The 26,340-nt window shown below is 34.1% G+C and overlaps 2 protein-coding genes across 2 annotated transcripts; one reads left to right on the top strand and one right to left on the bottom strand.

Moving 5' to 3' along the window:
- The first annotated feature begins 310 nt into the window (after window positions 1-310).
- LOC142610267 (ethanolamine-phosphate cytidylyltransferase) lies at window positions 311-13,294 on the top strand. The gene is made up of 9 exons (XM_075782041.1): window positions 311-897; window positions 993-1,228; window positions 1,828-2,009; window positions 5,079-5,150; window positions 6,043-6,110; window positions 7,755-7,875; window positions 12,238-12,303; window positions 12,448-12,570; window positions 12,863-13,294. Exons 1-9 carry the CDS (start codon window positions 557-559, stop codon window positions 12,932-12,934), a joined length of 1,281 nt encoding a protein of 426 aa, XP_075638156.1. The 5' UTR covers window positions 311-556; the 3' UTR covers window positions 12,935-13,294.
- Window positions 13,295-13,981: 687 nt separating this feature from the next.
- On the bottom strand, window positions 13,982-15,350 carry LOC142610266 (protein LURP-one-related 5-like). Its single transcript, XM_075782040.1, has 2 exons — window positions 14,903-15,350; window positions 13,982-14,672 (listed from the first exon to the last, which is right to left on the bottom strand). Exons 1-2 carry the CDS (start codon window positions 15,206-15,208, stop codon window positions 14,229-14,231), a joined length of 750 nt encoding a protein of 249 aa, XP_075638155.1. The 5' UTR covers window positions 15,209-15,350; the 3' UTR covers window positions 13,982-14,228.
- Window positions 15,351-26,340: the final 10,990 nt, after the last annotated feature.

Here is a 26,340-nt window from a genome sequence, read left to right as displayed (position 1 = left end):
AACATTTTTTAGCAAGGTGCCCCTATCAGGTCATGTTTTGGAGGAAAGTCACGTATGATCCTCTGCTTCTCTTTTGATTATTAAAAAAAAAAAAAAATTGCTTTCTATATTTAAACGCTTTTACCAAACATCCTTTATCTTTCTAATTAGATGCATCTTTTATGTAGAAAGTAACGTGGCGAATCATATCCATAAATAAAAATAAAAATGAAATGAAAGAGGGCGCGAGTGTGAGGCACCGCTGGATGGGGTGACCAAAACCGTAATTGCAAAATTGTTTAACCTAAGCACTGGAGGGACCGGCAAGGCAGAGGCAGAGGTAGAGGTAGAGGTAGTAGCAGTAAAGTAAAAGAGCGAGCGAGCGAGACAAACAAAAACAAATGCGGTAGAATATATAGAACCGAATCTTGGAATAGAATAATACATTATTATATAGGCTACAAAAAGGAGACGCAAAGATGATATAAAAGATAAAAGGAGGAATTTGAGTAGCAGTGAGTGAAGAAGAAGTGATTCATTTGGTGCTGTGTTGGCGTGCGAAGAAAGTAGTAGTGATATGGGGGATTCGGATGAGGAAAAGACACGGAATACGGCGAGGTTTCTGGCTACGATCTTAATCGGAGGTGTGGTTGTAGGGGTGTCGCTATTGGGTCTATCATCGAAGCTTCCTTTTTCTTTTCCTTTTCCTTCAAGTCTGAGTAGCTCGGATGATAAGAAAAAGAAGAAGAAAGGGTGCGTTAGGGTGTACATGGATGGTTGTTTCGACATGATGCACTATGGCCACTGCAATGCCCTCCGTCAGGCTCGTGCCCTTGGGGATCAATTGGTCGTTGGTGTTGTCAGTGACCCCGAAATCATTGCCAACAAAGGCCCTCCTGTTACCCCTCTCAATGAAAGGTGGAGTACTTACTATTACACTAATCCATTTCTCTCTCTCTCTCTTTATCTTTCTCTTTAATTTCTTTGGTTTTGTTTTTTTATAAATATTTTAGGATGATTATGGTTAACGCTGTGAAGTGGGTTGACGAGGTTATCCCCGATGCCCCTTATGCCATCACTGAAGATTTCATGAAGAAGCTGTTTGACGAGTACAACATTGATTTTATCATTCATGGAGACGACCCTTGTGTCCTTCCTGATGGTACTGATGCTTATGCTCTTGCCAAGAAGGCTGGTCGCTACAAGCAAATTAAGCGCACTGAAGGAGTCTCCAGCACCGACATTGTTGGTTAGTTTAGTTAGATTATATTCCCAATTCTTTCTCTAACAGGGCAGGTTTTGTATCACTACTGAATATCAAATTAGAGATTTAATAAAACAGATACAGATGGCCTAATTAACTACATTTGCTCTGTACTCCCAAACCCAAAAATGCTACTTACTTGGCATCAGCCCCAATGGACTTTTAGCCTTAGGCCCTTTAGAGCTAACCGTGCTAGGCAGTCTCTTTGGTTAGAAGTGGTGGTAGCAGCAATGTGGTGATCAGCGAGTGTTAGTGTGCTGTACATTCTTTATTTAATCTTCTGGTCTCTTGCCTATTGCTATTTTATTTTCTGGTTAGAAGTTTCCTTTTGTTGTTTTACTTTTTATATCTAAACCCTTTGCGATTTTTATTTGCCCTGTTGTTATACCCAAAAAAAAAAACCTTCTTTTATTGATTCATGCTCACTAAAGGAGTATATCTTGATATAGATTTCTCATCCAATCTCTGCTTAAAACATGTGTTTTGAATTTTTGTTTCAAAAAATGACTGATTGCTTTGCCCTATGCTTGATACTGTTGGATTTATTACTTCTAAAAATTGTTATCTGATAACTTTGTTTACAGGTCGTATGCTTCTCTGTGTACGAGAGAGACCCATTAGTGACAGTAACAATCATTCTTCCTTGCAAAGACAGTTTAGCCATGGTCACAGCCAGAAATTTGAAGATGGTGGATCTGGAAGTGGAACACGCGTGTCTCATTTTCTGCCAACATCTCGCAGAATTGTTCAATTCTCAAATGGGAAGGTATGTTCTGTGTGTGTGTGTGGTGAGTATTTGGTCTTTATGATGGGCATTTGGGTTTACTACCTTCGGTCTTCGGACCTATTCACTTACATGATTTCAGCTTGTTTACTTTCAACAAATTAAGTTTCCATCTCGGTGCTTGCTTCTCTGGAGCAGTTGGAGGATTGGGGTTTTGAACATGAAGAATCTACTCTTGTTAAGCCATTTTCTAAATTGTGATAGGTTCTTCTCTGATTCTTGAGAGCCCTTGTTGGCTGTTAAAGTTGGGTGCTACCCATGAAAGTAATCAGCTTCTCACTAATGAAAACTTTAAGCACCACATTGATGTTATTATTATTTTTTATTGTTAAGTTAAACTCTCATATGGTTGGTCTTGAACTCACCCTCCATATTGCTCTTACAAGGGAAGGAGGTATCATTTGAGTTAGAGCTCATTGGCAGCACTTTGATGTTATTATTAACTCAAGCTGCCCACGGGGTCCAAGTACTCGGTTATGGATAAACTTCTTACTGGTTGACAGGCGTAGGATCTAATGGTTTTGGTTTTGGGCTCAAATCAAGTTCAGCATTCAAAGAAACAAAAACTGTAATGAAAATGGACCTGATTGAATCTTAACTTGTACAAAACATGCCTAAAACTGAGACGATCTCTAAAGAAGATATTGTAATGCTATTTGGAACACTTTTCCCTTATGCATAATGTGGTGCATTTGGAACAAGAGAAATGCTCATAGTTTTGAAGGTTGCAAGAATTTGGTATTGGAATTTATGTTTCTGTTTTTACTCTCTTTAGGAATGGATGGCTGCCACAAATTGTTTCCTCTTTCTCAAACTTGTTGGAGTTTATAGATCTTTTAAATTATAGAAACTAGAGCTTCTTTTTTAAGTGTTTCTCTTGTATGTATATATGTTGCGCCTATTTTTTGTGCTACTTTTAATATATATACTTAAGTCATTCAAAAACACTTCTTGTGGGGGTCAGATAGGTCAAGAATATTAATTTCATTTGGTTTATTGGAATTTAATTTGTTTCCCATTTTGTCATAGGGCCTGGGCCTGAGAAAACCAACTAAATCCAACCAGTACTGTTGGACAATGGTTGTGGAGATTTAGTGAAATGTGGGGTGGGTAGACCGTAGACCTTAGAAGTGGTTAGGCCTTAGGAGGCTTATTGGGTATAATATTTGAAGAAGTATTAGGACTAGGTGGGAGAAGTGTTCAGGTTACTTGAGGTTTGTGGTAGGCGATGGTGGATTGGTGCAATTTTGGCATGATGTATAGTGCAGACATTATCCTTAAATAGGTAATAATTTATGTTTGCTGACAACAAAGGCACATATACTTATTCTTGTTTGGTATTCAGACTCATTCTTGTAATCTTAGATTTGGTCACAATTCCATGATTTAGAACTTGAGTTTGTGGATCCTTTTGATAAGCTTTATTCTAGTATGCCAAAAAATAAAGGGGCTAATAGACTAATTGGAAGATAAACTGTGGTGGTCAAATTTGATATCTGTCATTTTATTAGGCCTTAAGAGGCTTTAATGGTACACATTTTTCATAGATAAGTATTGAAGTAAGTTCATCAAAAGGTTCCCCCCCCCCTCCCCCCCTGTTGGTATGAACAGCGGCCTTGGGAATTAACTTTATTAAATAAAACATAATCTTGGTGGATTGGCATTGTATTGTTTGTGTAAATGGATTGGCGACAGTATTGATCACTTGCTTTTTCATGGTATAGTTGCTAATGACCTTTGGTCCTTTCCTTTTTTGATGTTTGGTGTGAAATGGGTGAGGCCTCTGAGGGTGATCGATGTATATTTCAGTTGGAAACAGTTTGATTTGGAAAGCAACCCTCTTTGCCTTATGTGAATGGTTTGGGAAGAGAGAAATAACTGCACCTTTAATGATGTTGAGCTGTCTAGTCGTTAACTGAAATTCTTATTTCTATGAACTTTGTGTGAGTGGTCTAATTTGTTTGGTAGTATTTCTTCTTTCTCTCTTTTTTCTTGGTTGATTTTATTCTATATTTGTTAAGGAAAGATACTATCTACAGACTTAGATTTCACCTTTTATTTTAATTAAATATTCATGTCACTTATCCACACAAAAAAATAAATAAAATTGAAGTTTTTGCTGGTAAATTCATATCAAGAGAGTAATTGGGGGTAAGGTTGCCTATAAACCATCTCTCCCATACTTTGCAGAATTGGGAGCCTTGTGCATTGGGTATGATCTTTATAGTAATTGAATTCATTGAAATCACAGTGGCAAAAGGTTCTCTAACTGGGTAGAGACTGTCAACTGTTTTAGCTTTGATGGTGGATTTCAAGTTCAATTAAAATATTTCTTGAATGTTTATAATAAATAGGATATGAAAAGGTTGTTAAAATGATGTGTGTCTGGCTTACAGCATAGGGTTATGCCTCTCAGCCAACCTTATGGCTCCTGCTTAGTTGAGGCACGTGGATCAGCTGATGTGGCACTATTGTTCTCATAGCCATTTAAGTTTTAATTTGCATGCATCCTTGGCATCTGTAAATGGGAGAAAGTACTTGAGAGCTGAATCCCTGAAAGTAATATAAGAGCATTACCAAATATCTTTTCTTCCTTCTCTCAACCTAGGGATTTAGATATATTGTCTTCATCATCTTAACAGAAACTGTGACTCTAGAAAGCTGGATTAGGCCTTGATGAGTTCAACTGAAATTGAATAGATGCCTAGTGAGATCATCCTCTACTCATAGTATTAGAAAGCTTGTTTATTTTTTTAGGGTAACTTCTGCTTTTGGCTACATTCTCTTGTTAGCTAACGAGGGCAATATGCTATAAATTTGCAGTTGGATGATTATGCTGTACAGATCAATGGCCCTCTCCACTTCTTATTGTTTCATTTTTTTCCCCACCAATTTTGATAAGGAACCTCATTAATTATTTTCTTTTCCTTCTTGCTTTTCCTAGAATTCTCACCCTCTTTGATTTCTTTGAAAATGCATTTTCTTCAAAGTATTGTCCGTGAAGTCTACCTTGTTAAATTTTTTATTAACTTTTCATGCCTGTTGTTTCAGGGGCCAAGGCCGGATGCTCGCATAATTTATATAGATGGTGCATTTGATCTTTTTCATGCTGGACATGTTGAGGTGCATTTGATCTTCTTCTTCTTCTTCTTCTTCTCTCAAATGCATACATGCATTGATCGTATGAGTGACGAAGTTTATGGTCTAGAGGGATGGATGGATTTTCTCCCTTGTGATTTTCAGTCTTTAAACTCCATTGGAAGTCACAGGACAACACAGCTTACTTTATCTGATACAACAACCTGCTATAATTACATAAGACCCAACTACTATATCAGTAACATTATATCAATGAATTTTCTTGTAACACAATATAGTGTCTTCAATCTGCACATCTTATTCTCCAGACAGCACCAGACTCTAATTTGAAATAAAATCGGTACAGCTACAGGTTTAGTATCCAACAACCATCCTTTGGAAAATTTTCCTTCCAGTCATGTCTCCATTCTTCTGACCATTTCATCATAATTCCATCCCCTCCCAAAAAGAAAAAGAAAAAAAAGGAAGTAAAAGGAATAAAGCTCATTGTCCCTAATCACACCTGATTTCAAAGCTGCAGTTTTGAGAGGAATCTCTGTCACTTTCAGTATCCTTGTTTGCTTTCCTTGTTGATACTTCTTGTGGAGTATCATTCTCTTTATTTTCTGTGGTAGTTCGTTACAATTATTTTTATGACTATCATTAACTCCTTTTTATTTTATAAGTCTTACTACCATTAACTCCTGCAGATGGATTTGCCCTTCTTGCTTTTTCTTCATTGTTTCTTTCACATAATGTCTATTAAAATAAAATAAATCTAAACAAGTTAACATTTGTAGATGCTTTACTTTGGAAGCTTTTTTTTCCTTCCAACTTTCTAAAACGTTCCGTCTTAATTTAGATAATGACAACCAATTTCTGCAGGTCAAGAAGAGAGATTTTATACATTTTGTTGTTGACCATTTGTTTTGTATAGATCTTGAGGGTTGCTAGGGAGCTTGGAGATTTTCTTCTTGTCGGGATACACAATGATCAGACAGTCAGGTTGCAACCTTCCTTTCTTACTCCCCCCTTTGTCCATAAGTCAACATTGTGGTTATGCGTGACTTTTTATTTGTTCTTTATCATTTTTTTTCCCTCTTTCTACTATTCCTGTACTCAAAAAGCTGATTTGGGTGGAACTTTACTTGTACGTTTTAAGGGATATCACAGATGAGAATATTAAGTCAACTTGGATAAATCATTAATATCTATAAATATGAAATTTTAAAACAAAATTTTGGGACAACTTAAGGGAATGAATTGTAAAAAGAAATTGAAATTTGTATAAAATCATCGAGCTAAGAATCCTTTTAACTCTTGCCTCTAGCTAGTAAAACCTACAGGCAATTGATCCCACCCACCAAAACTGGTTAATATAGAAGGTAACAAAGAATTTGATTTTAGATACAATAAAATATCGGAGAAGAATATGTGTGGTCGATTCCAATTACTTTGTTAAGGATCTATAGTTTGTTGTTGTTTAGCCAGAAAATAATCCTGGGATTTTTTTTTGGGTGGCCCACAAAGGAATGAAAGTGGAAAACATTTTTTTGCCTCCTTTGGGTTATTTTCCGTGGACCAATATCTTTCACCATGTTGAACACTGGAAAGTGCAGAAAACATTTTCTAGAATCTGTTGAACAAACGTAGCATAAAAACTCATAACTCTAGTCCACTCAGTTTAATAGCCGTGGGAAAAGAATTATGGATTGAAAATACATGAGGAATTAATTTTTTGGGAAGATAGTGAACTGCAATTGGCGTTATTTTTTTTTTAATAAAAATAATAATTTTCCCAGCTTGCAGGTATTTTTGTATACCAAAATTCAGAATTTAGGTGCTTCAGTCTTTCAAATCCAGAGAGTTGACTTTTTGGCCATTTTTTAGAGTTCCTCTTGCATGTGTGTTTTTGTTGGGTATCTAAGCCTATGTAGAGAATGTCTGCCACAGTCAATTTCTGTACTAGTTTGGATTATAGTATATGCATTTATAAGTTATTTCATATATCTACGCCAATTATCCCCAAAAAAAAAAAAAAAAACATATCCACACTTCAGACTGTAAGTTGAAAGTATGCTTCAGACTGAAACTTTACAATTATACTACAGTTTTATTCCCGTGTCAAGACAAGCCTCTTGATTTATGGGATGTGTCTAAACCTTAGTGTTTGGAGATATGAGCCATAATGGTAGAGTGTTTTTGTGGAGGTAGGTGATTATTTGTGTCTCTTTGGTGTCAGGTATCCTTGTGAGTTTTGTAAAATTCTAATTAACAGATCATAATTGCCTTATTCTTCAATGATTGTTGTTTGGAGACTGCATAATCTGTCTCTAACTTGTATTCTTTCTTACAATTACATCTGTTTGTATTATTTTATAGAATTGCAGTTTGGCTGTAACAGTTCAATAGCTCATAGAATCTTCCTTCAAATGCATGATTACTTTTTGGTGTAGCCTTTTGATTGCGAATTTATTTTCTGTAGAGCTTGAACAATTTTTATTTTTGATTTTAGGTTTAATTCAACATCTTCTACATGTAAAGAAACTTGGAGATGTTCTATACGTGTTCACACGCACATGTACACAAAAAAAGTCTAAATATTTATAAATCTTAAATATCTGCATATGTTGTACAATGGCTCTGCAGTGCTACTAGGGGAGCACATCGCCCTATAATGAATCTTCATGAAAGAAGTTTAAGTGTTCTTGCCTGCCGCTATGTAGATGAGGTGATAATTGGTGCTCCATGGGAGGTGTCAAAGGACATGGTTAGTTTTTCTCTATAACATAATGTTGTGCAGTTTATGTCTTTCATTCTTTTGCTTTTATAAATTTCTTTATCATGGTTTTAGTTGATTTCTTATTCTGGTTAGAGCCCCTTTCTTGAAAAATATTTTCAGTGAAAATGGTTTATTTTCTGCTGTATGGTTAGAAAACTGATCTGAAAACTGTGGGGCATGCACTAGAACACTTACTATATCTCTTTACTTTCTTATAGTTAATGATAAATTTATGAAAAATGTGATTACCAGAATGAATTATTTATAAATCCCCCCCTTCCCCCACCCCCCCAAAAAAAAAAAAACTTAAAAGAGTTTTTTTTTTAATTATAATTTTTTATGTAATAAAAGTTATTGAAAAAAATAGTTTATGTTGCAAGAGTCTTGTAGCTCAATTGGTTGGCACTTCTTAGTGTTCCAACGGAGATATCCAGGGTTCAAATCCCCCTGCCCCAACTCTCGAATAATTAGGAAAAAAAAGGTTACATCAAGCTCACAATGATGAACATAACAGTACAAAAAATATCCAAGGGTAAGCACAATGAACATAACAGTACAAAAAATATCCAAAGAGTGCTTCCCCAAACCAATTCCTCAACCCAGCCAGAAGATCCACCACCCTCCTTGGTAACACCCAATGAATCCCAAATGTTTTCAAAACCAAATTTCATTAGTCATAAGCAATATCACAATGGATCAACAAGTGATCTACCATCTCTCCATTAAACTTGCACATACAACACCACCCAAGGAAAATCCTCACTTGATAAGATTATAAGAATAACAAGTAGGGATCTTTGCCTAGGCTGCTGTCCAGGCAAAGGAGATCCTTTTAGGCCTCATTTGGTTGGGGTGATTTTAGGAGGGATGGAAAAGGGGGAGAGAAAAATGAGAATGAAATCTTTTTGGGTGTTTGGTTGGAGGGATTTAGGAGGGAAAACTGGTGGGGCTTGAGCGTTTTCTCCCCAAATTGGGGAAGGGAGAAAACTAGGTTGATTTTGTGGAATGTTGCTTCAGCCCGTGCTTTTGTGTTTTTACCCCTCATTAAAATAGTAACTACAGCCAACTAGCCACACATCCTCTTTCTTATATTTTTTCTCTTTCCACTACATTCCACAGCTCTCTCTCTCTAGAGTCTCTACCCAACCAAATCTTCCTTATTTTGTTTTTTGTAATGTCCAATTTTTTTTTATATACAAAAAATATATAATATATTATAATAACAAGTAAAAGTAATATAATATGTTTGATGTATAAATATTTATAAAATGTTATTTTATTATTTTTAATTGATAATAAGTAATATTTTTATTATTTAATGAGTATAAAAAAATTATTTCTTATATATTATGTAATAAGGGTATAAGAGTAAATTTATAAAATTACGTTTTCCATTCTCTCATTTTTTTCCTCAGCCAAACAAAAAAGTTTTTCATCTCTCCATTTTTTCACTCCCAAACCAAACACACAGAGAGAAAACTAAAATATCTTCTATCTCCTCTCCATTTTTTATCCTCTCATTTTTCCATCCTTCTAACCAAAGAACCCTTAGGGGCCTTAGTACACCAAACACTCTTCTAGGGGAAAAAGTTGGATGGTGGACCTTGGATAGCCTCACACATGCGGGCAGAAATAAAGTACATTTCATTTAAACTTAAAACTTTTAAAAGGTTACATTTAAACCTCAAATATATATATTTTTTCTTTTAAAGAAGTTTCATTTAAACCTTATAGTTTCAAATAGTTTTATTTAAACCTTAGAGTCTTGGAGTCTTGGGTGAGTTTCATTTAAACCTCAAATTTTGAAATAAAATTCATATAAACCAGTTAGCCACGTGATGTCTAATGGGATTAACAGAAAAAATGTGATAGAAGGTTTAAATAAAACATTTTTAGAAACTTTGAGATTTAAATGAAACATTTTGAAAGTGTAAGTTTCAAAGTTTGCATTCAAGCATACCTAAAACTCTTAAGGTTTAAAAGGTAATTTACAAAAAAAAAAAAAAAGAGGAAAGAAGAAAAGTCCGTGACACTTACATGCAATAAGTACAAGCAAGCGTCAACATTTGTAGCTATCCTCGCATATTTCAAGCCCACTGTCCACTTCATTTGAAGCCACCCTGCACAAATTTACTAACCACCAATACGCACCAACCTATTGCTCCCAAAAAACACTCTTTCACCTATATTACCATACCAGTACATGTTATATTTTCTCTCTTAGAACAACCCTATAAAGCAATAACACTCCTATCTGCTATTGCAAGCAATACTGGCATCCTGTTAAGCATTACTTTCCAGCGCATTCATTACTTCTTGTGGTCATTATCACAGATACTAAGCAGACCTTAGTTTTAAGTTAATTGCTACTCCTTCAGCTCACAGATTTCCAAATGCATTTTTTTTTTTAATGAAGATAAAGGCTTTTTTCTTAATTTCTATGGCTGTTGAAGGACCAGGATGGCTATAAACCGCCCTTTTCCCCCTCCATCCCATCAGTTGCATTGGCTATGGAGTTCTCGCAACATTGCATGGTTATACTGTTCTGAGAAAATTGCTGTGCTGGTATTAGAGTGCCAGGTGTTAATGTCTTTAAAATGTCCTAGGAAGATAAGCTCAAATTGGTATGATAAAGTTGCAAAATGAGTCTTTCAAATGCTCAGATTATTCTGATTTTAGGATGATTCAAGTGGATAGAGTTTTCCCTTTGGTTTAAGTCATTTGGTACTTGAGATCTAAATTCATTTTGTAATTGTCTTAAGGCAAAAATGTAAAACTGACCCTCTAAGTTTCACCTTTTGTCATTTCAGTCCTCTAACTTTAGTTTCGATCAATTCAGTCCTTTAAGTTTCAAAAGTGTTTCAATTCGGGCCTTCCACTAACTCTGTTAATGCTCTACTGTTAAGTGCAATTTTTTTTTCTTCTTCAGTTTTTTATATTAAAAAATGCAGAAAACTAATTTAAATTAAAAAAAAAATGGTGAAAGAAAGATGTAATTAAATTGTTTTCTCTTTCTGTTAAATCTAATAATCACCCTGTAAAGGAATCCTCTCACAACAGTAAGTTGGAGGCGCTCTAGGATAGGGAAAACATCTTGTTCTTCATCATCTTCCCTTCCTGGGGCTATCAGCTGAAGATCATCCTGTACATTCACGATATTGCCCCTCTGATCTTCTCTTCAGGATTGTATTTTATCGACCAAATCCTCCCTAATATTTAAAGAGTCAACCAAAGACCTCCTGTCAAAGCCACCAAAGACATTGTTGCCACTGCTCCTCACCGGTCACTGCTGACTATCCTTGCTTGGCAGTGGTTGTCTTTCTCTTAACTTGGTTTGACTAGGCCAATCTTCCTCTCTCTATGTTTTCTCATCAAACCCTCATTGGAGTTCCAACCCACGGCTGGGCTATTGTGTTTGGTTGGTTTCAAAGTCTTTTGGATTTGGTGAACAACCCGGTTAAGCTCCCTCTTCGATCTAGTCTGTGTCGTTGGATTCTTTCTCTCCAATCCAATATGGGTGTCCTTGGATTCTTTCTCTCTCTGATCTGATTTGGGTTTTCAAGTTTAGTTTTTAGTCAAATCTTTTCTTATTTCTGAACCACAAAAAACGAAAAACCCAGAAACATTGTTTCTTGAATAAATAATCATTGTTTGTGGGTAGGGAATTTGTAAATTGTATATGTTACTGATGGTTGATGTTAGATAATAGTTTGCTGTGCTTTGTTCTGAATTTATATATTAAAATTTTGGGTCCATTTGGATGCCATTTTTAGTTGTGAATCTCGTGATCAATGTAAAGAAATTTTTTGTTGTTTGTGTGCTGGGTTTGTGGTGTGTTATGGGGATTTCTTAATTTTTTTTTAAAAAAATTTAAATTAGTTCTCTGCATTTTTTAATATAAAAAACTGAAGAAAAAAAAATGCACTTAACGGTAGAGCATTAACAGAAGTTAGTGAAAGGCCTGAATTGAAATACTTTTGAAACTTAAAGAACTGAATTGACCAAAACTAAAGTTAGAGGACTGAAATGACAAAAGGTGAAACTTAGAGGGTCAGTTTTGCATTTTTGCCTTGTCTTAATAATCTGTTGCCGATAGCCTTGTAGCTCAACTAACACCTCCTAGTGTTTGTTTTTGATGGCAATGTCTAGGGTTCAAAAGTTCAAATCCCCCCTTTTCCAACTATCAAATATTATCAAAAAAGAAATTTTTTTACTAATATTCTGTTTTTCTTTCTGGTCTGATTGTGGCTTTGTTAATTGTTCATTGGGTTTGTGGATTTTCCAAGATGTGGTCAGGACATACTTTATGATATTTTCAAAGGTGGAACTTAGTGGAATTTTTTGGTGCAGATCACTACCTTCAACATCTCGCTAGTTGTCCATGGAACAGTAGCAGAGAATAATGATTTTCAGAAGGTAAATTTAAAAATATGTTTCTAGTGGTGATACTATTGATCGAAGTAGCAGTTTTCATAATGTCTGATTCATCCTGTATGTAATTCTTCCGAAATTATAAAATTTTATATTTTAGCTGTTGACTGACATTATTTTTACTTACAGGAAACATCCAACCCTTATGATGTTCCGATCAGTATGGGTATCTTTAAAATTTTGGAAAGTCCCCTGGATGTCACAACTACCACGATAATTAGGAGGATAGTATCAAACCATGAAGCATACCAGGTTCTCCTATTCTCAACTACACACCTTTTTTTACTTTTGATCAGAAATTCGATATTTCTATTTTCATCAAATAATGTAGAGATTGAAAAGGTTTTATAACTTAAACGAAAAAGACAAACCAAAATTTTATAGAGATGAGAAGCATTGCATTTGGGATGTCTGCTTAAAGAAATAACAGAATGTCCTAGAGTCAAAAGAGATTTTGGAATGTTATTCTTCAACTTTTCATTGTTTTGCCTGCTTTTGATGCCTCTGGTTGAAATCTAAGATTAATTTTTTTTACTCCCTGCAGAAGCGTAATGAGAAGAAGGCAGCAAGTGAGAAAAGGTATTATGAGGACAAGACTTATGTGTCTGGTGACTGAGTGATGTTGGATCATCTGGGGCACATATACGGCCAGGCGTTTGGCCCATATTTTCTTTGATTATTGTTAACAAGGTTAATGGATTTTTCATAGTACTAACATCACAGATGAGCCACTAGGGTTGGTGATAGCATGTTGTCCTTGATCCATTATTATAAAGATATCATGTAATTGCCAAGTTAGTCTTGGCATGGATTTATTTGTATCTGACTATCTGTATTGTTTTGACCGCTTAAACTGGTAGTATAAAATTGTGGAAAGAGGTGCTGCTGGTGCTAGAGCACTTTTTTGGCGTTAGTTGTAAAAGATGCAATCATACCTATCAAAAAGAAAAAGAAAAGAAATTGTTATAACCACAAATTGCTACTTGTGCTTTATTTCTTTTAGTAGTGTATACTGTATAGCAATGCTCTTGCATGATTCATGCCACCTCTCGACCTGAACTGAAGAAGGGCCTTGTGATTTTGATTTCTGAATCCCTTTCGACTGTCGGGGAAAGTTGGGGATAGCCCGCGCTGTCTGTGCATGCCATAGATCTTTAGTGGAATGGATAAGTGGAGGTTATAAGTCTCTCTCAAATTAAATTTACAACTAAAAGATTTGTTTTGATTGGGAGAGAGGTATCCCTTAATTAGGCAAGAAGCTGGAGGTGGGATGTCTGGCTTAGTATATGGATTTATATTAATATTAGTGTGATTAGTGAATTAGCTAGGATTGCCAAGAACGAGTTTGATACAGAGGCCAAGGCCTGCCAAAATCACGCATGGAAGTATGGTGGATTACCAAATTAAATGGATTAGATTAATTCATAAAAATTAAAAACTTTAAGAATTGATTTGAAAATTCAAGTAAATTAAGGTCAAGATACTAACACAACATCTAGATTTAAATGCAAGTCCATAACCATAATTGTCCGGCATGCAGGTGTGAGTTCGTACTTAGTTCCTAGCTAGCGCCTGAAGAAGAGGAGTTGGATCATCATCGTGACTCTGTAGTCTCTACCAATAAACATGACATATCAAAGAGATTCTAAAGTGCAAGTATATAGATGTAAAAAGCATCGATTCAATTCATTAATGTTATTCAAAATACAAGTACGCTTGGAATTAAGTTGGATTAAAAAAGAAAAAGAAAAAAAAAAGAAATCCCCGGCCGAGGTGGCTTTTTTCCTGGAGGAGGACTGAACAGTGAACACAGAACACATGAGATTTTGTGTTTGGTGTATGGTGTTTTGTCGGACAGTGTTTGGTGTGTAGAAATGAATTGACATATACACTAGAATTTAATTTTTTAGTTAGGAACACAAGACCGGGGCAAATGGCTTACCGCAAATTCGGTCCAAGATAATTACAAAGGCCATAATAAGCTGAGGGTCGAAGCCAGGTTGTACTGCTAGGCTGAAAACGTCATCTCCAAGTAATATCCTCCTGTTGTTCACTCTCTTCCTAGCAATCCTTGCCACCATTTCTCCACTGCTACTCTTTATTATTTTGCAATTTCGCCTCCTAAAACATCCCTCTATCCTGAAATCTGGAGTCTGATGATGATCAATATTACTATTATTAGTACTAGGTCCTGATGATGATCCCATCATCATCACTATTGCCTCGTCTTTGCTACTGTGGAAAAGCGTTGATCCACTTCTCATCGAGAATACCTTTGAAGTAGTACTAGTCACCCTTTTTCCCGTTTTATCTTCTCCACTATATGCATTCCACTGGTATTGCATGCTTAATACCTGTTCATGTACGACGCAATACATTTATAATTTATATGATATGATTGTTATATATATATATATATATATATATATATATAGCAGAGCTTACACATATAGTAGTGGTGATTATGTATGATCTATCGTCATGATACAATATCTATAACAGTAACAGTCAAGTATAGGATTAGTTGAGCAGGGTATATACACATACAACACATGAGAGATCCATTGATCGATGTATAATATACCTGGGGTTTGAGAGTTAGCAAAGCATTCCCAGCTCCGTCCATGAGGACGAGTCTTCCTCCTTTAATAATATTGCAAGAGTTTTTCCTGGAATAGTTGTCAACTCGAAAAGCCAGTCTTCCATGTTGGTCAAAAACGGTGAATCCGTCGGTCCCCTGGAAAGTCATGCTAGATCGCTTCCACACGGTGAGCACAGAAGGGCGTACTAGTTGTAGCTGAAGCTGATCAGTATCTTCTTCGCTCCTTTCCTTCAGAGTTAACTTATCATCATGGCTTCTATTCTGATAAGCAGGATGAATTCTTGACATGGTTCTTTCTTTCTATAGCTACTAGAAGAGAGAGAGAGAGAGAGAGAGAGAGAGAGAGAATATGATTATTGATGATGGGTTAATGTGGAGAATGAGAGTGACAATGCATTTGATTCTTAAAACTTGATTCCAATACCACGCTCGCTGTCGTTGCTAGGAAGGTGAATTTTGAACATTAATTGTCCTTATTAGTGGAAATTTGGTTGGTCTGAAGTACGTGGAAAGAGAGCTTTTCACCTTAGTCTCGGACGTTTGTCTTGCTTAGTGGCTAACACTAATACTAATTACGTAGGTCCCTTTCCCCCAGCTTTATTCCACCATCCATGACGTACGTCGGCTGCTTCTTTTCTCTTTCTCTTCTCTATTTTCGTACTACCTTAATTTATAATATGCCTTATCAAGCTCGCTGTTTTTTATTATATTAGATACAACATTTTCAAAACAACTAAGTTAATTATTATGTTGATCATTAAAAAAAAACAGTTAATTAATATGTTGTTATTGATTCTCAACATCACCAATTTATTTGTTAAACACGGTTAGTGCCACAGTAGTATTCGTTAACAAGTATATTACAGTAGCAGTATAGCTTATTAAATGTGTTTAATTAATTTGTTAAAGTCGTTGCACCCCTTTATCTCGTATGATTATAATGTTCTATCTTGGAGTACACATAAAAAGTGCACGGTTGAAGAATTAAGCAGAATCATCATTTTACTTTTTCATCATTGTGAGTACATTAGTGAACATCGATGATTAATAAAGTCTTGTTTTTACAGTGTGGGCCAAACTGTCGCGTTTGCTACTTTTTACAAATGATGATTATCCGGCCATAACATCTTTATAATTAGCTAGGTCTAGGATATTAATTAGGGAAGTATATATCTGAAATGGATTTCAGGTAGACGCATTGTTTGATTAGTGATTTCAAGCAAATCAGCAGGCTAGCTAGCTAGTAAAGTTGCTCTTATTCAAACTCCATGTGACATTTTTGTCTCCATACTGAAAATTTGGTTCTCTCTTTACTTGTTTCTATATTTCTACTTCTAGTGGAGAGATTCTATATCAACTTATTTCCAATCGCTCTCGACGTGTAGTGCGTAGTATTCAAACTTCAAAGCGGGGCAGATCTATATGTGGGGTTTTGGTTGGCTAGCCAAGGTGATTTCTTGTTTTCTTGCTTCCTGTCATGATTCTGAAATCCAATTAATAATCCTTAACACAAAAACAATAAGAAATGCCTATAGCTCGAGTACAATAAGGGGTGATAAAGATTGGAATGACAGATAGATTTAGTCAACTGGGGGATGGTTTATGCTTATATTAACAATCTGAACACTAATTTAGTGCCAATACAATATTGGTGTAACAATTAGTTAATTAAGCAACTTGGTTTAGTGCACCTAGATTTGAGTCATGAAAGCACTTACGAATCACTTGTTTAAAATTTAAATGCGGGATTTATTTTCTTCAAGAAAAGAATACCGCCCTCCCAGGTCATCATCCTATATCCCTATGGGATAAACTAAGGTATTTTTCCAGTCACAGCCAGGTTTAAAAATAAATAAATTCTAAAAGAAAACTACTATAGGTGATAAACTTCTTTCTATTTGTGTTCTAACATATGATAATAATCTTCACTAATAGTGGCTTTCTTATCTTCTCCTTTTTTTTTCTTTTTTTTTTCTTTTCTTTTTGTATTAATTCTTTATACTACACACTTTGGATAAGCAGAATTTAGATAGTTTCACATCCAAATTTTTTTCTTTTTAATATTTCCAAAGATGAGGAGTAGAACACGTTTATAATTAACTAATTTACTACAAATCAAGCTAAGTTGTTCTTTGACTAAAATGCACTATATATCCTATAATAATCTATTACTGGACAACGTCTGCGAACAATCTAATGTCATGAAAAACCGAAAGGCAAAAAAACATGCCTAGACCGTGACCGTGTGGCTGAAAAAGAACACTATTTAATTTGTACGTGCTATCTTGTGATTGTGATACGAGACTTAGTTACTTTCCACTCAGTTCTTGAATTTTCTATTAGACACGCCAGATGTAGCGTGGCACAGAAAAATCTGCTTCAAAGCTTATGTACCTTCTTGGTAGACAAACAGTTTTCTTTGGTAAATACAGGATGTTACTTATAAACTATAAAGCAATTTACTCGTCCCAAATGCATAAAAGTAATTTCTTGATTTCAGTAATAGTAATTTTTATGATGGAACTATTAATAATAGATTTCATCAATTAAAAATAGATTTCATCAATTAAATTCATGATGAAATCCACCACTTATTTGAGAGGATGAAACATTGCTCTCAGGTATATACCTTCGTTATAAGGATGATAATATGGTATTTAATATTTATATGATAGTGAATTGTTGAATTTTGGCAAGAATTTCCCCTAAAACCAAGTGATAGGCATGTTAGTAGATCCTCCCTAGCTTCAAATCAGCCGAGGGGACATGCCAAGGCTACAGTCCTGAAATTGCAGGCAGATATTGGAACATGTTTAGTCGCTTTTAACACAATTGATATGAGATAAATGCACTTACTATTGACATACACTCCCTTAAAGAGGGTTGTTCATATCGACCAACTTTGAGATAGATATTTATAGGTTTATAGTTAAAGAAGTCAAACCGTTGTGGTTAATTAGGGTTCATTAATAAAGGAAGCTGCAAGTTTCAAGCCTTGGTCGAGAGGGCTAAGGATGCTTCTTTCATAGGTGAGGCCTACACAAACCACAAGCTGTAATTTCCCCGATCACAATGGACCAAAATGATTGAATTGAATTGAATTATATTGAACTGGACCGAATAGCCCATATATATATATATAAAATGATTGAATTAAATTGAATTATATTGAACTGGACCGAATAACCCATATATATATATATATATATATATATATATATATATAGTTGTCAAAACGTGAATCGTATCGTGAATTAATTTTTTATTTTTTTATATCGTGAATCGTATTGTATGGTGTATCGTAAGATACACAAATACTTAATAAAATTTATAAAAATTTATAAATATACATATATAAATGGTATATTCATTATAAATTTTAAATATATTCAACTAATAACTAATTTATTCATCATTTATGTAATAATATTTAACAAGCTAACTAAATAAATAAAACTAGCATGTGTTTATAACATACACATTTAAATTGCTTAAATTCAAAAGTGATAATATATTACAAATGACCCAAAAATAATAATTTATTTTCATCATTTTGCCTAGTAAATTCCATCTAAGTCAATGCTATCACCATGTTTATCGTTTTGCAAACTTATTTCTTCATTAAAATTTTCTTTATTGTCATTAACATTTACTATCCCTTCTTGTTCTTTTTATTTTAATAATTAAAAAAAAATTCTTCTTAGCTTTCTAGTTTCTTGGACTTATAAAAATAATGACAAAAATAAAAAATAATTATATTGTCAATTAATATTTTATTTACAGTATAGAAAATAAATTTGCAAATATTAAAGTGAAGTGTAAATGTGTATTGTGTAGTCCAAATTTTATAGGAGAAAAAGAGGGGAAAAAACTTATAAATATGTTATTTTATTAGGCCAAATTAAGTAACCTAATAATTTTGAGTTAAAAACAAGTTTAACAACTTGTTAGATTCAAATAAAAGTACAAATTTTGACAAAAAACTCATTTTTAAGGATTTGTCTATGTATTGTACGATATATACGATTTTACGATAGGATGCGATTCTTACGATATGCATACTATATCATACGATTCATGAACACTTACGATACGCCAATACAATACAAAACTTTTTACACACGATATGATATGTATCGTACGATACATATCGTGTTTTATATGATATTGACAGCTATATATATATATATATATATATATATATATATATATATATATATATATATATATATATATATATATCATGTTTTATTTATGGCTATCTTCTAGTTTCAAGATACAAATTTTCACTTTTCCTTTGATCACATTCACATTTATGATTTATAGGGTTCAACATACACTAATCCAATCCAACCAACATTTAATTAGAAAACAAGAGTTTGCCTCATACATATTGCATGATATGCAAACATATATATTTTGCATGTAAACGGTAGCTGTACTATACGTAGTATATATAATTAACAATAAGGGTTATGTTAATAGATGCTCTTAGAATAATTGTTAATAAATTATATTAAAAAAGTTTTGACATAATTTTTATGAAAAATGTAAAAAATGGTTAACACAATTAATTGTTTTATCATTTTTTCATAAAAATATTTATAAAAATAATTCTTAAACCAATGCTTTTAGAGCATTAATTAACATTTCCCTAACAAAAAAAAAAAAAACAATACCATGGGGAATTGATATAGAGCATAAAGCTATATGTCAATTGCATCTATAAAGTAATGGGAACAACTTATTAAAACTCCAAAGGTCTCATAGTGATTTTAGTAAGCAGTTTAAACACATACATAAAAATAAGGGATGACAATGTAAGAGATGATCGTGCACAAGACAGGCAGTCAGCAGACTAGTATTCATCTTCGTTACTAATTTATTATAGCTGGCACTTACATATATAGAAGATGTAAATGCAAAAGAGAGGGAGAATTTATTTTAATTTGGTTCGACTGTAGACGTACAGAAAGGTTTAATTACAAGGGTTACAGTCACATTTCTTTGGTACAAAAGCACAAGTTCCGAAAGGCTTGCCGGGAATGTTGCATTTGATGCCATAGCAGCAAGGCTTGGTGGTGCAGGTCTGGTTGTTAGGACCACTGCAGCAGGTGCACTGGTTACACGTCTGAAAGGGTGCTGGTGCTAGCCTCCGACGTAGAGCATCTTCATGAGATTGAGAGTTTGCAATAGCCTCGAACTTCGTTAGGTACTTAATTGGACCTATGGGCCACAGTGTTTCGGTTGATGTCTCAACTGGCATCAGCTCGGAATGGGATCCTGCAGCAGCAGCCACGTATATATTTAATAATAATTCACATTAATTTACTCTGTGTGTGGTTAATTTTATTTTATAATTTACATGACAAGGTACTCAACTCAAGAGAGATTGAATTGGAGACTTGCTCAATCAGATATAACACAACTAATTAACATGCAAGAGACTTAGAGAGAGATATTGAATTGGAGCCTTGCTAGCTCAGATATCACAACTAAATTAAACTTACCTGGAGTAATGACGATGATGAACTGAACAAAGAATAATAGTGACACTAATAACTTCTTGTTAATTGTGAAGCTGTCCATGGCTTATAGATGAACGCGCAGGCATGCACACACGTTTACTCCTGGACATACAAAGAGAGAGAGAGAGAGAGAGAGAGATATGAGTATTTATATAGAATAGGATAAGTGGAGAAGAGGTTTGTTAGGGAAGTGGGGCAATCAATGGATATTTTTGCCTCCTTCTTTTTAAGAAAATTTTGTAATAATTGATTAATTTGACCTTCAACCTAAGTAATTACCTTCCATTTAAGAAAAGTTTTTATTGGATTAATTCATTTATTTTAACCTGCCACCTATACAAAGATTTTAGTAAGTTAATTATTTAATTCTTATTATTATTATTTATATTCAACAATAAATAGTGGATTTTAATTAGCTCAATTAGTAAAGTCTTGATTGGTGTATTGGTCTGATGATATAGAACACAGTCATTAGAAGCAGATACCATAGGTTGAAACTCTTTAAAAAAAAAAAAATTATTTCCTTAACATTAATTAATATTTATTGTGTATGAGAACATGAGATTCTATCATGTGATATATTCTTTGAAAATTCTTTCATTTAATCTTCCACCTCATCTCTTTTAATTGGAACCACATGCCACTCTTTTTGAAAGGTTTTAATGTATTGATTCATTTAACCTTCCACCTAAGTAAAGGTTTTAATATTCTTCTAAAAAAAGTAAAGGTTTTAATGAATTAGTTGATTCATATAACCTTTCAGCTAATTATTTAAGCAATTAACCTTCCCCTTGTCAATCCTCTAGGGCCCAAATTACTCAATTTTCTCCCATGTACTATTTGTGTCAATTGATTAGTTTGATTTAAAACTTGAGATGGTGGGTGTATAATCCAAAAAACTATTCATAGCTGGTCATTAATGAATTTGAAGTTACCAAATTTTGAGGAGTCGATATCAATTTATGCCTAATTGCTCCACCTATAGTTCCCCTAATCATATTTTCTAAATGAATCAAAGCCACTCCAAATTGATCTTGTAAGTGATCCAACACCGAAGACTACATTTATTTTTCAAATGATATATATCGTAGAAAATTTTCAAAATAAATAATGGTATTGTGCATAATAAATGCCTTATATTTGTGTAAATGCAAAGTATGTAAACTAACGAATGGGATAATAAATCTTCAAAATAAAAGGTGTCTCTAATAGATGTTATTGCAAGTTCTTAACTAATAATTTAGTTCCACACATTTTGTTCCAAACAGCAATAATCTAAGGTTTTTCCATGTTACCTATTTCTAGAGAAGAAAATATGATACTTTTCATTTAGCCTTCTACCACATCGAAAATTTTAATTATTATTTAGTATTCTTTTTCTATTCGGCAAAAAATAATAGTGTTTTCTTTTATAGAAAAATATTAATCTATTGTCATGTGTGAAATGAGGTGCTTATTGCACCATAATAAGTTGGGAGAGAGGATTTGAATTTAGGTTCTTAGAGACAAGAAGTCGCTTACATTGCATTAATGATTAATGTGATAATACATATCCACTACAATTAAATAACATTTCTCCATTATCCAAAATATTGGAAATCCAAAAAAATGTTATAAATAAATACAAAAGAGATCACTCTTACCACAATGTAAATGAATACATGTTACGAGCAAGGCATAGGCTAGTAATAATAATAATCATGATAATGACTACGAGGATATGACCCAAACATTTTTAGCATCCACATGCAGCTGATGTAGTTGAAAAATGAAATCAATGTCTCTCATGACTTGAGACTTAAATGATGGTATTTGTTACAAGAACAAAACACATAGTATCCATAGCCTAAATGCTCTAATGAAATAGAAGAGAATGTTACTCTATGTATTGCTCTACAACATCACACATTAGTAATCTATTTAATAGTTGCACAAATGAGCCCTCGCTCCATTATATAGACAACCAATGGGTACAAAACCAAGACATGTACTTTTTTGGCAAAGGGCACAACATTTTGGCAATTAGTTGAATTGGGCCCACTTTTATTTGGGTTTGGTCTTGCACAATATTTCTAAGTTCTAACATCTCCCACTTGCGCATTGTGAGCACAAAACAGCTGGACATTTCTCACATCAACTGCAGAAATTGTTCATATTTGGCAAATAGGTCGTGCAATTTTCAAGTACAACTACATAAAACTTTGCGACCACTAAGTCTTGTTAGAGACTAGCATAATAACTCGGTATATTGTTGATCAGGAATCAATGTAAGGTTGAAATTTATTAACCATTTTGTTGGCTTTAATCCATGCCAATTTGCTTGTAATTCAGCACTTAGAAACCTTGTATTTAGGTGGGATTCATGTAAGGGTAGTGTGTGAGAAAGTGAAGAAATGCTCAAGATTGTGCAGCGAAGCAGAGACTCGCGGCTGGATCTTGCGGGTGGCTTGCAGCTTGCAAGCCTCCAGATGATGCACATGAGTGAAGCGTGTAGAGAAGTTGAATAGTCACGCTAGTTGGAGCACTACCGAACAAAAAGTCCAGTCTGACCATTCTGTTTGCTTGCGGCTTGAACTCGCGACTCAGTTAAGTCGCAAGGCCAAGTCGCCAGCCAGCCCTATTTGAAAAAACCTGACTCTTCGCATTCCATTCTCACTCCAGTATAAATACCCCTTATACCTATGAAATGTAGAGAGTTTTCAGAGAGAATTTTGAGAGAGAAACCCTAGAGAAAAACAAGATTGACTCATCCACAATTTTCACATAGAGACTCTTCAAATTCCTCTACTCTCTTCCTCTCCATTGTTACATCCTTGAGAGGTACATTACCAAAACCTTTTCTCACCATACCCATATCTGTAAGAAGACTGTTTGGTACTTTGGGAAGTAGTTAAGAAGGGACCAATTTCACATTGGTTGATGCTATGGGCTGTAGCGGAATCCGGTAAGCTAAAGAAGAAATAGGTTCGGTGCAACCTCGTTGGAGTAGGAGCTTGGAGGGCTTAGGTACATTGGGTAGATTAGGCTTGGAGGGTCTTCTGTTGTCCATGTATCCCAACTACATTCTTTAGTGGATTATTGACTGCTTGGAGGGCGGCGGAGAGGTTTTATGCCGAAGGCTTCGGTTTCCTCTTCGATAACACATCGTTGTGTTATCCTCGTGTTTGCATTTCTCTTCCTTTAATCTTTGCCATTTAATTTCTGCTGTGGATGTGATTTTATTTGGTTTAGATTATGTTATCAATTTTGTTTTAGCTTATTTACATTTTTCGCACGTACATTGTTTGTTTATAAGCTTGAATTGGTAATTTGTAATTTGGGGGTCTAAACATTCAAAGGTGTTCTACATGCTTTTTGAACTTTCAATCAACAATAGCAATTGAATCAAAAATCGAGGAGGAATCAAAGCAAATTACAAACTATGACAGAACTTACATTGGTCACGACTCGCTAACATTATAAATATGGACCTAACACAAATAATCAATGTCATCAAAGAGATGTACCAACTATACTATGGTCAACCACAAACACTTTAACTAAATATTCAAGTAGAGTTTTGAAACGACTTCTCTCAGTTTCCTAGTACAAGGGAAATTATTGTGTAATCCTAACCAAGCTCAGCACACGCTTTGCTAACATCTACTAACGCCATTAGGGCCTGTGAAAATTCAAAATTTAAATTGAAACAAATTTTTGCTCATAGACACAAATAAGCTCCAAGCTCCATGAACGAGTTACTCTCTTCCTCTCTCATGAACGGTGGCTCAAGCACCATGGACTTTTCGTTTCTCCCTCTCTCATCTCCTTTAACATTATATTCGTTTAGCACCTTGCAATTGCCGTTGTTGATTCTGTTCCCGTTTCGGTTATCATTAAAAACAAAAATCGATCTAGCCCATGGCCGTGTGGTAACAACTCGCTCTCTGGTTTGACTTGAGAATTCTCCAGACTTCTCTCTATGCATCTTTTCCTCTTCTAATCCATCAATCTAGGGTCCAATCCTATTGGAGTGACCAGCCATCCGTAAATGGTGAGTGCACCTAAAAAAATCATCTTTTGTAGAAATTTGTTCTTTTCCTACACCCTATGTTGTTTTTATGAAAAATAATGTCATGATATTTAAGTAATGAAATCCACCTATTGTAGCTGATTATGATAGTTTTATTCTTTTATATTGGTGTCTTTTTATTTTTTATTTTTGGCTTTCTTCCAAAAAGAAAATCGGATTTATCTTTAATTTTTATGATATTCACTTAATTTTTTATTCTTTAATTTTTAATAGGTACTTTGCAACAATACAAGAGCCTAATAATATAGTTTTTATCTAGTTTTGAAGCATGTTATATAATTTCCAAAAGCTATGAGATTGATGACTTGTTTTGATACCCCACCCAAGTTTCATCAGCATAGTGTAGTCTTTATGTTTTTGGCTTTCTGCTATTGCAACAATGATTAGAAAAAAGAAGCAAGTATTTGTTCATTAGTTAGGTGTATCTCGTTTTAACCTTTTGAGTCTTTCTTTAATGAGAAAATTTGAAGTATAATTGATTTTGATAGAGGTTAAAAAGGAAATCTTGAAGTTGATAACTATCCATAAAGAAGTTATGTAGCATTGAGCTCTAAATTAATAGACAATTGATTCTAAAAAAGTGAGCATTTTAAATATACTAATTATGTTTATTTTTGCTTCATTTCTATAATTTTACAATTATTTACAATTTTTTCTTATTATATGGTATTCTGTATTCATGAGGTTTTTAGAAATTTTTGTCTCATTACTTGGTTTGTTGGACTTTAGCTCTGAGTTTGTGTGGTGGGGATTGACATTCTAAAATTGGTGCTCAATTACTATTTTCAGTTCAATGAAATTGATGCTCAATTGCAAAGCCCTGATATCAAATTTTAAGGACTGATTCTTTCATTCTTTTGTGTTTTGCTTATTTTCACTCCTCTACTGTGCAGCAATGGAGTGAGCCAACTAATGAAGCTATTCAAGGGCTAGGAAGGTTACCTTGTGCTAGTCAAGAACTTGGCTTAGAGGATTTTAGTATTGAATGTGTTTGGCTATTGGTGTGCATTCAATTCTACTTAACCAAATTCAATACTTCCAGCTTTGCTCATCTATTACAAAATGTCAAAGATGAGATAACCTTTTTGCTGTGTTGAGTTTAAACTTGTACATAAGATAAGCAATACAAGTGCTTAATATTCTCAGCATGGTTATAGGTAGAGGTGTAGAGCCTTTGGACAATAGTCGCGCCACTTGAGATCAACAAAGCAATTAATCTTGAAGCCCACATTTTTCCTTTTTTTGGCGGGAAATATGTATTATAATGGTGGGAAAAATTGGCCTTGTAATCAAATTCAACATTTCAATTGAATTTGTACGTTTTTGAAACAATTTCTTTTTGTTATTTTTACGTGTGTTTTGCTTTAATATTGCATTTGTCACTTTTTTTTATTTTATTTTAGAAAGGGGTTCCACTTTTTATTAAACTTCAAAGCCCATTCCAAAATAGTATCATGAATAATGTTTGCAATAGTCAAAAATTTCTTCTAGGCATATGACTTATCTTAGTCATATCTTCCAAGAATTGTGCATGTCTTGCAAGTGTATGAGTTGCATAATTCGCATGTCTGCTGTGCTCAAAGGATCAGCCTCTTAACTGATTTGCTAGGTGTCTTATATACTCTATGACATAACCAATAAATTGGTTACTCAATTATATGTTGTCTACTAATTTTGATAAATAAAAAATGTCTAAAGATAATAAAGTTTCCATTCAAGACTTGCATTTGGAGGATGATTTATCTTTTTATGTCATCTTTTGCTTTAGGACCATATTCATCAAGGCCTTGTTAAAATTTTCTATTATTTGGTATTAAAGA

This window comes from Castanea sativa, chromosome 9 (genome assembly GCF_040712315.1).
Source record: "Castanea sativa cultivar Marrone di Chiusa Pesio chromosome 9, ASM4071231v1".
NCBI lineage: Eukaryota > Viridiplantae > Streptophyta > Magnoliopsida > Fagales > Fagaceae > Castanea > Castanea sativa.
The sequence above is the reverse complement of the archived record's forward strand: the minus strand, read 5'-3'. Positions and strand labels throughout refer to the sequence as shown.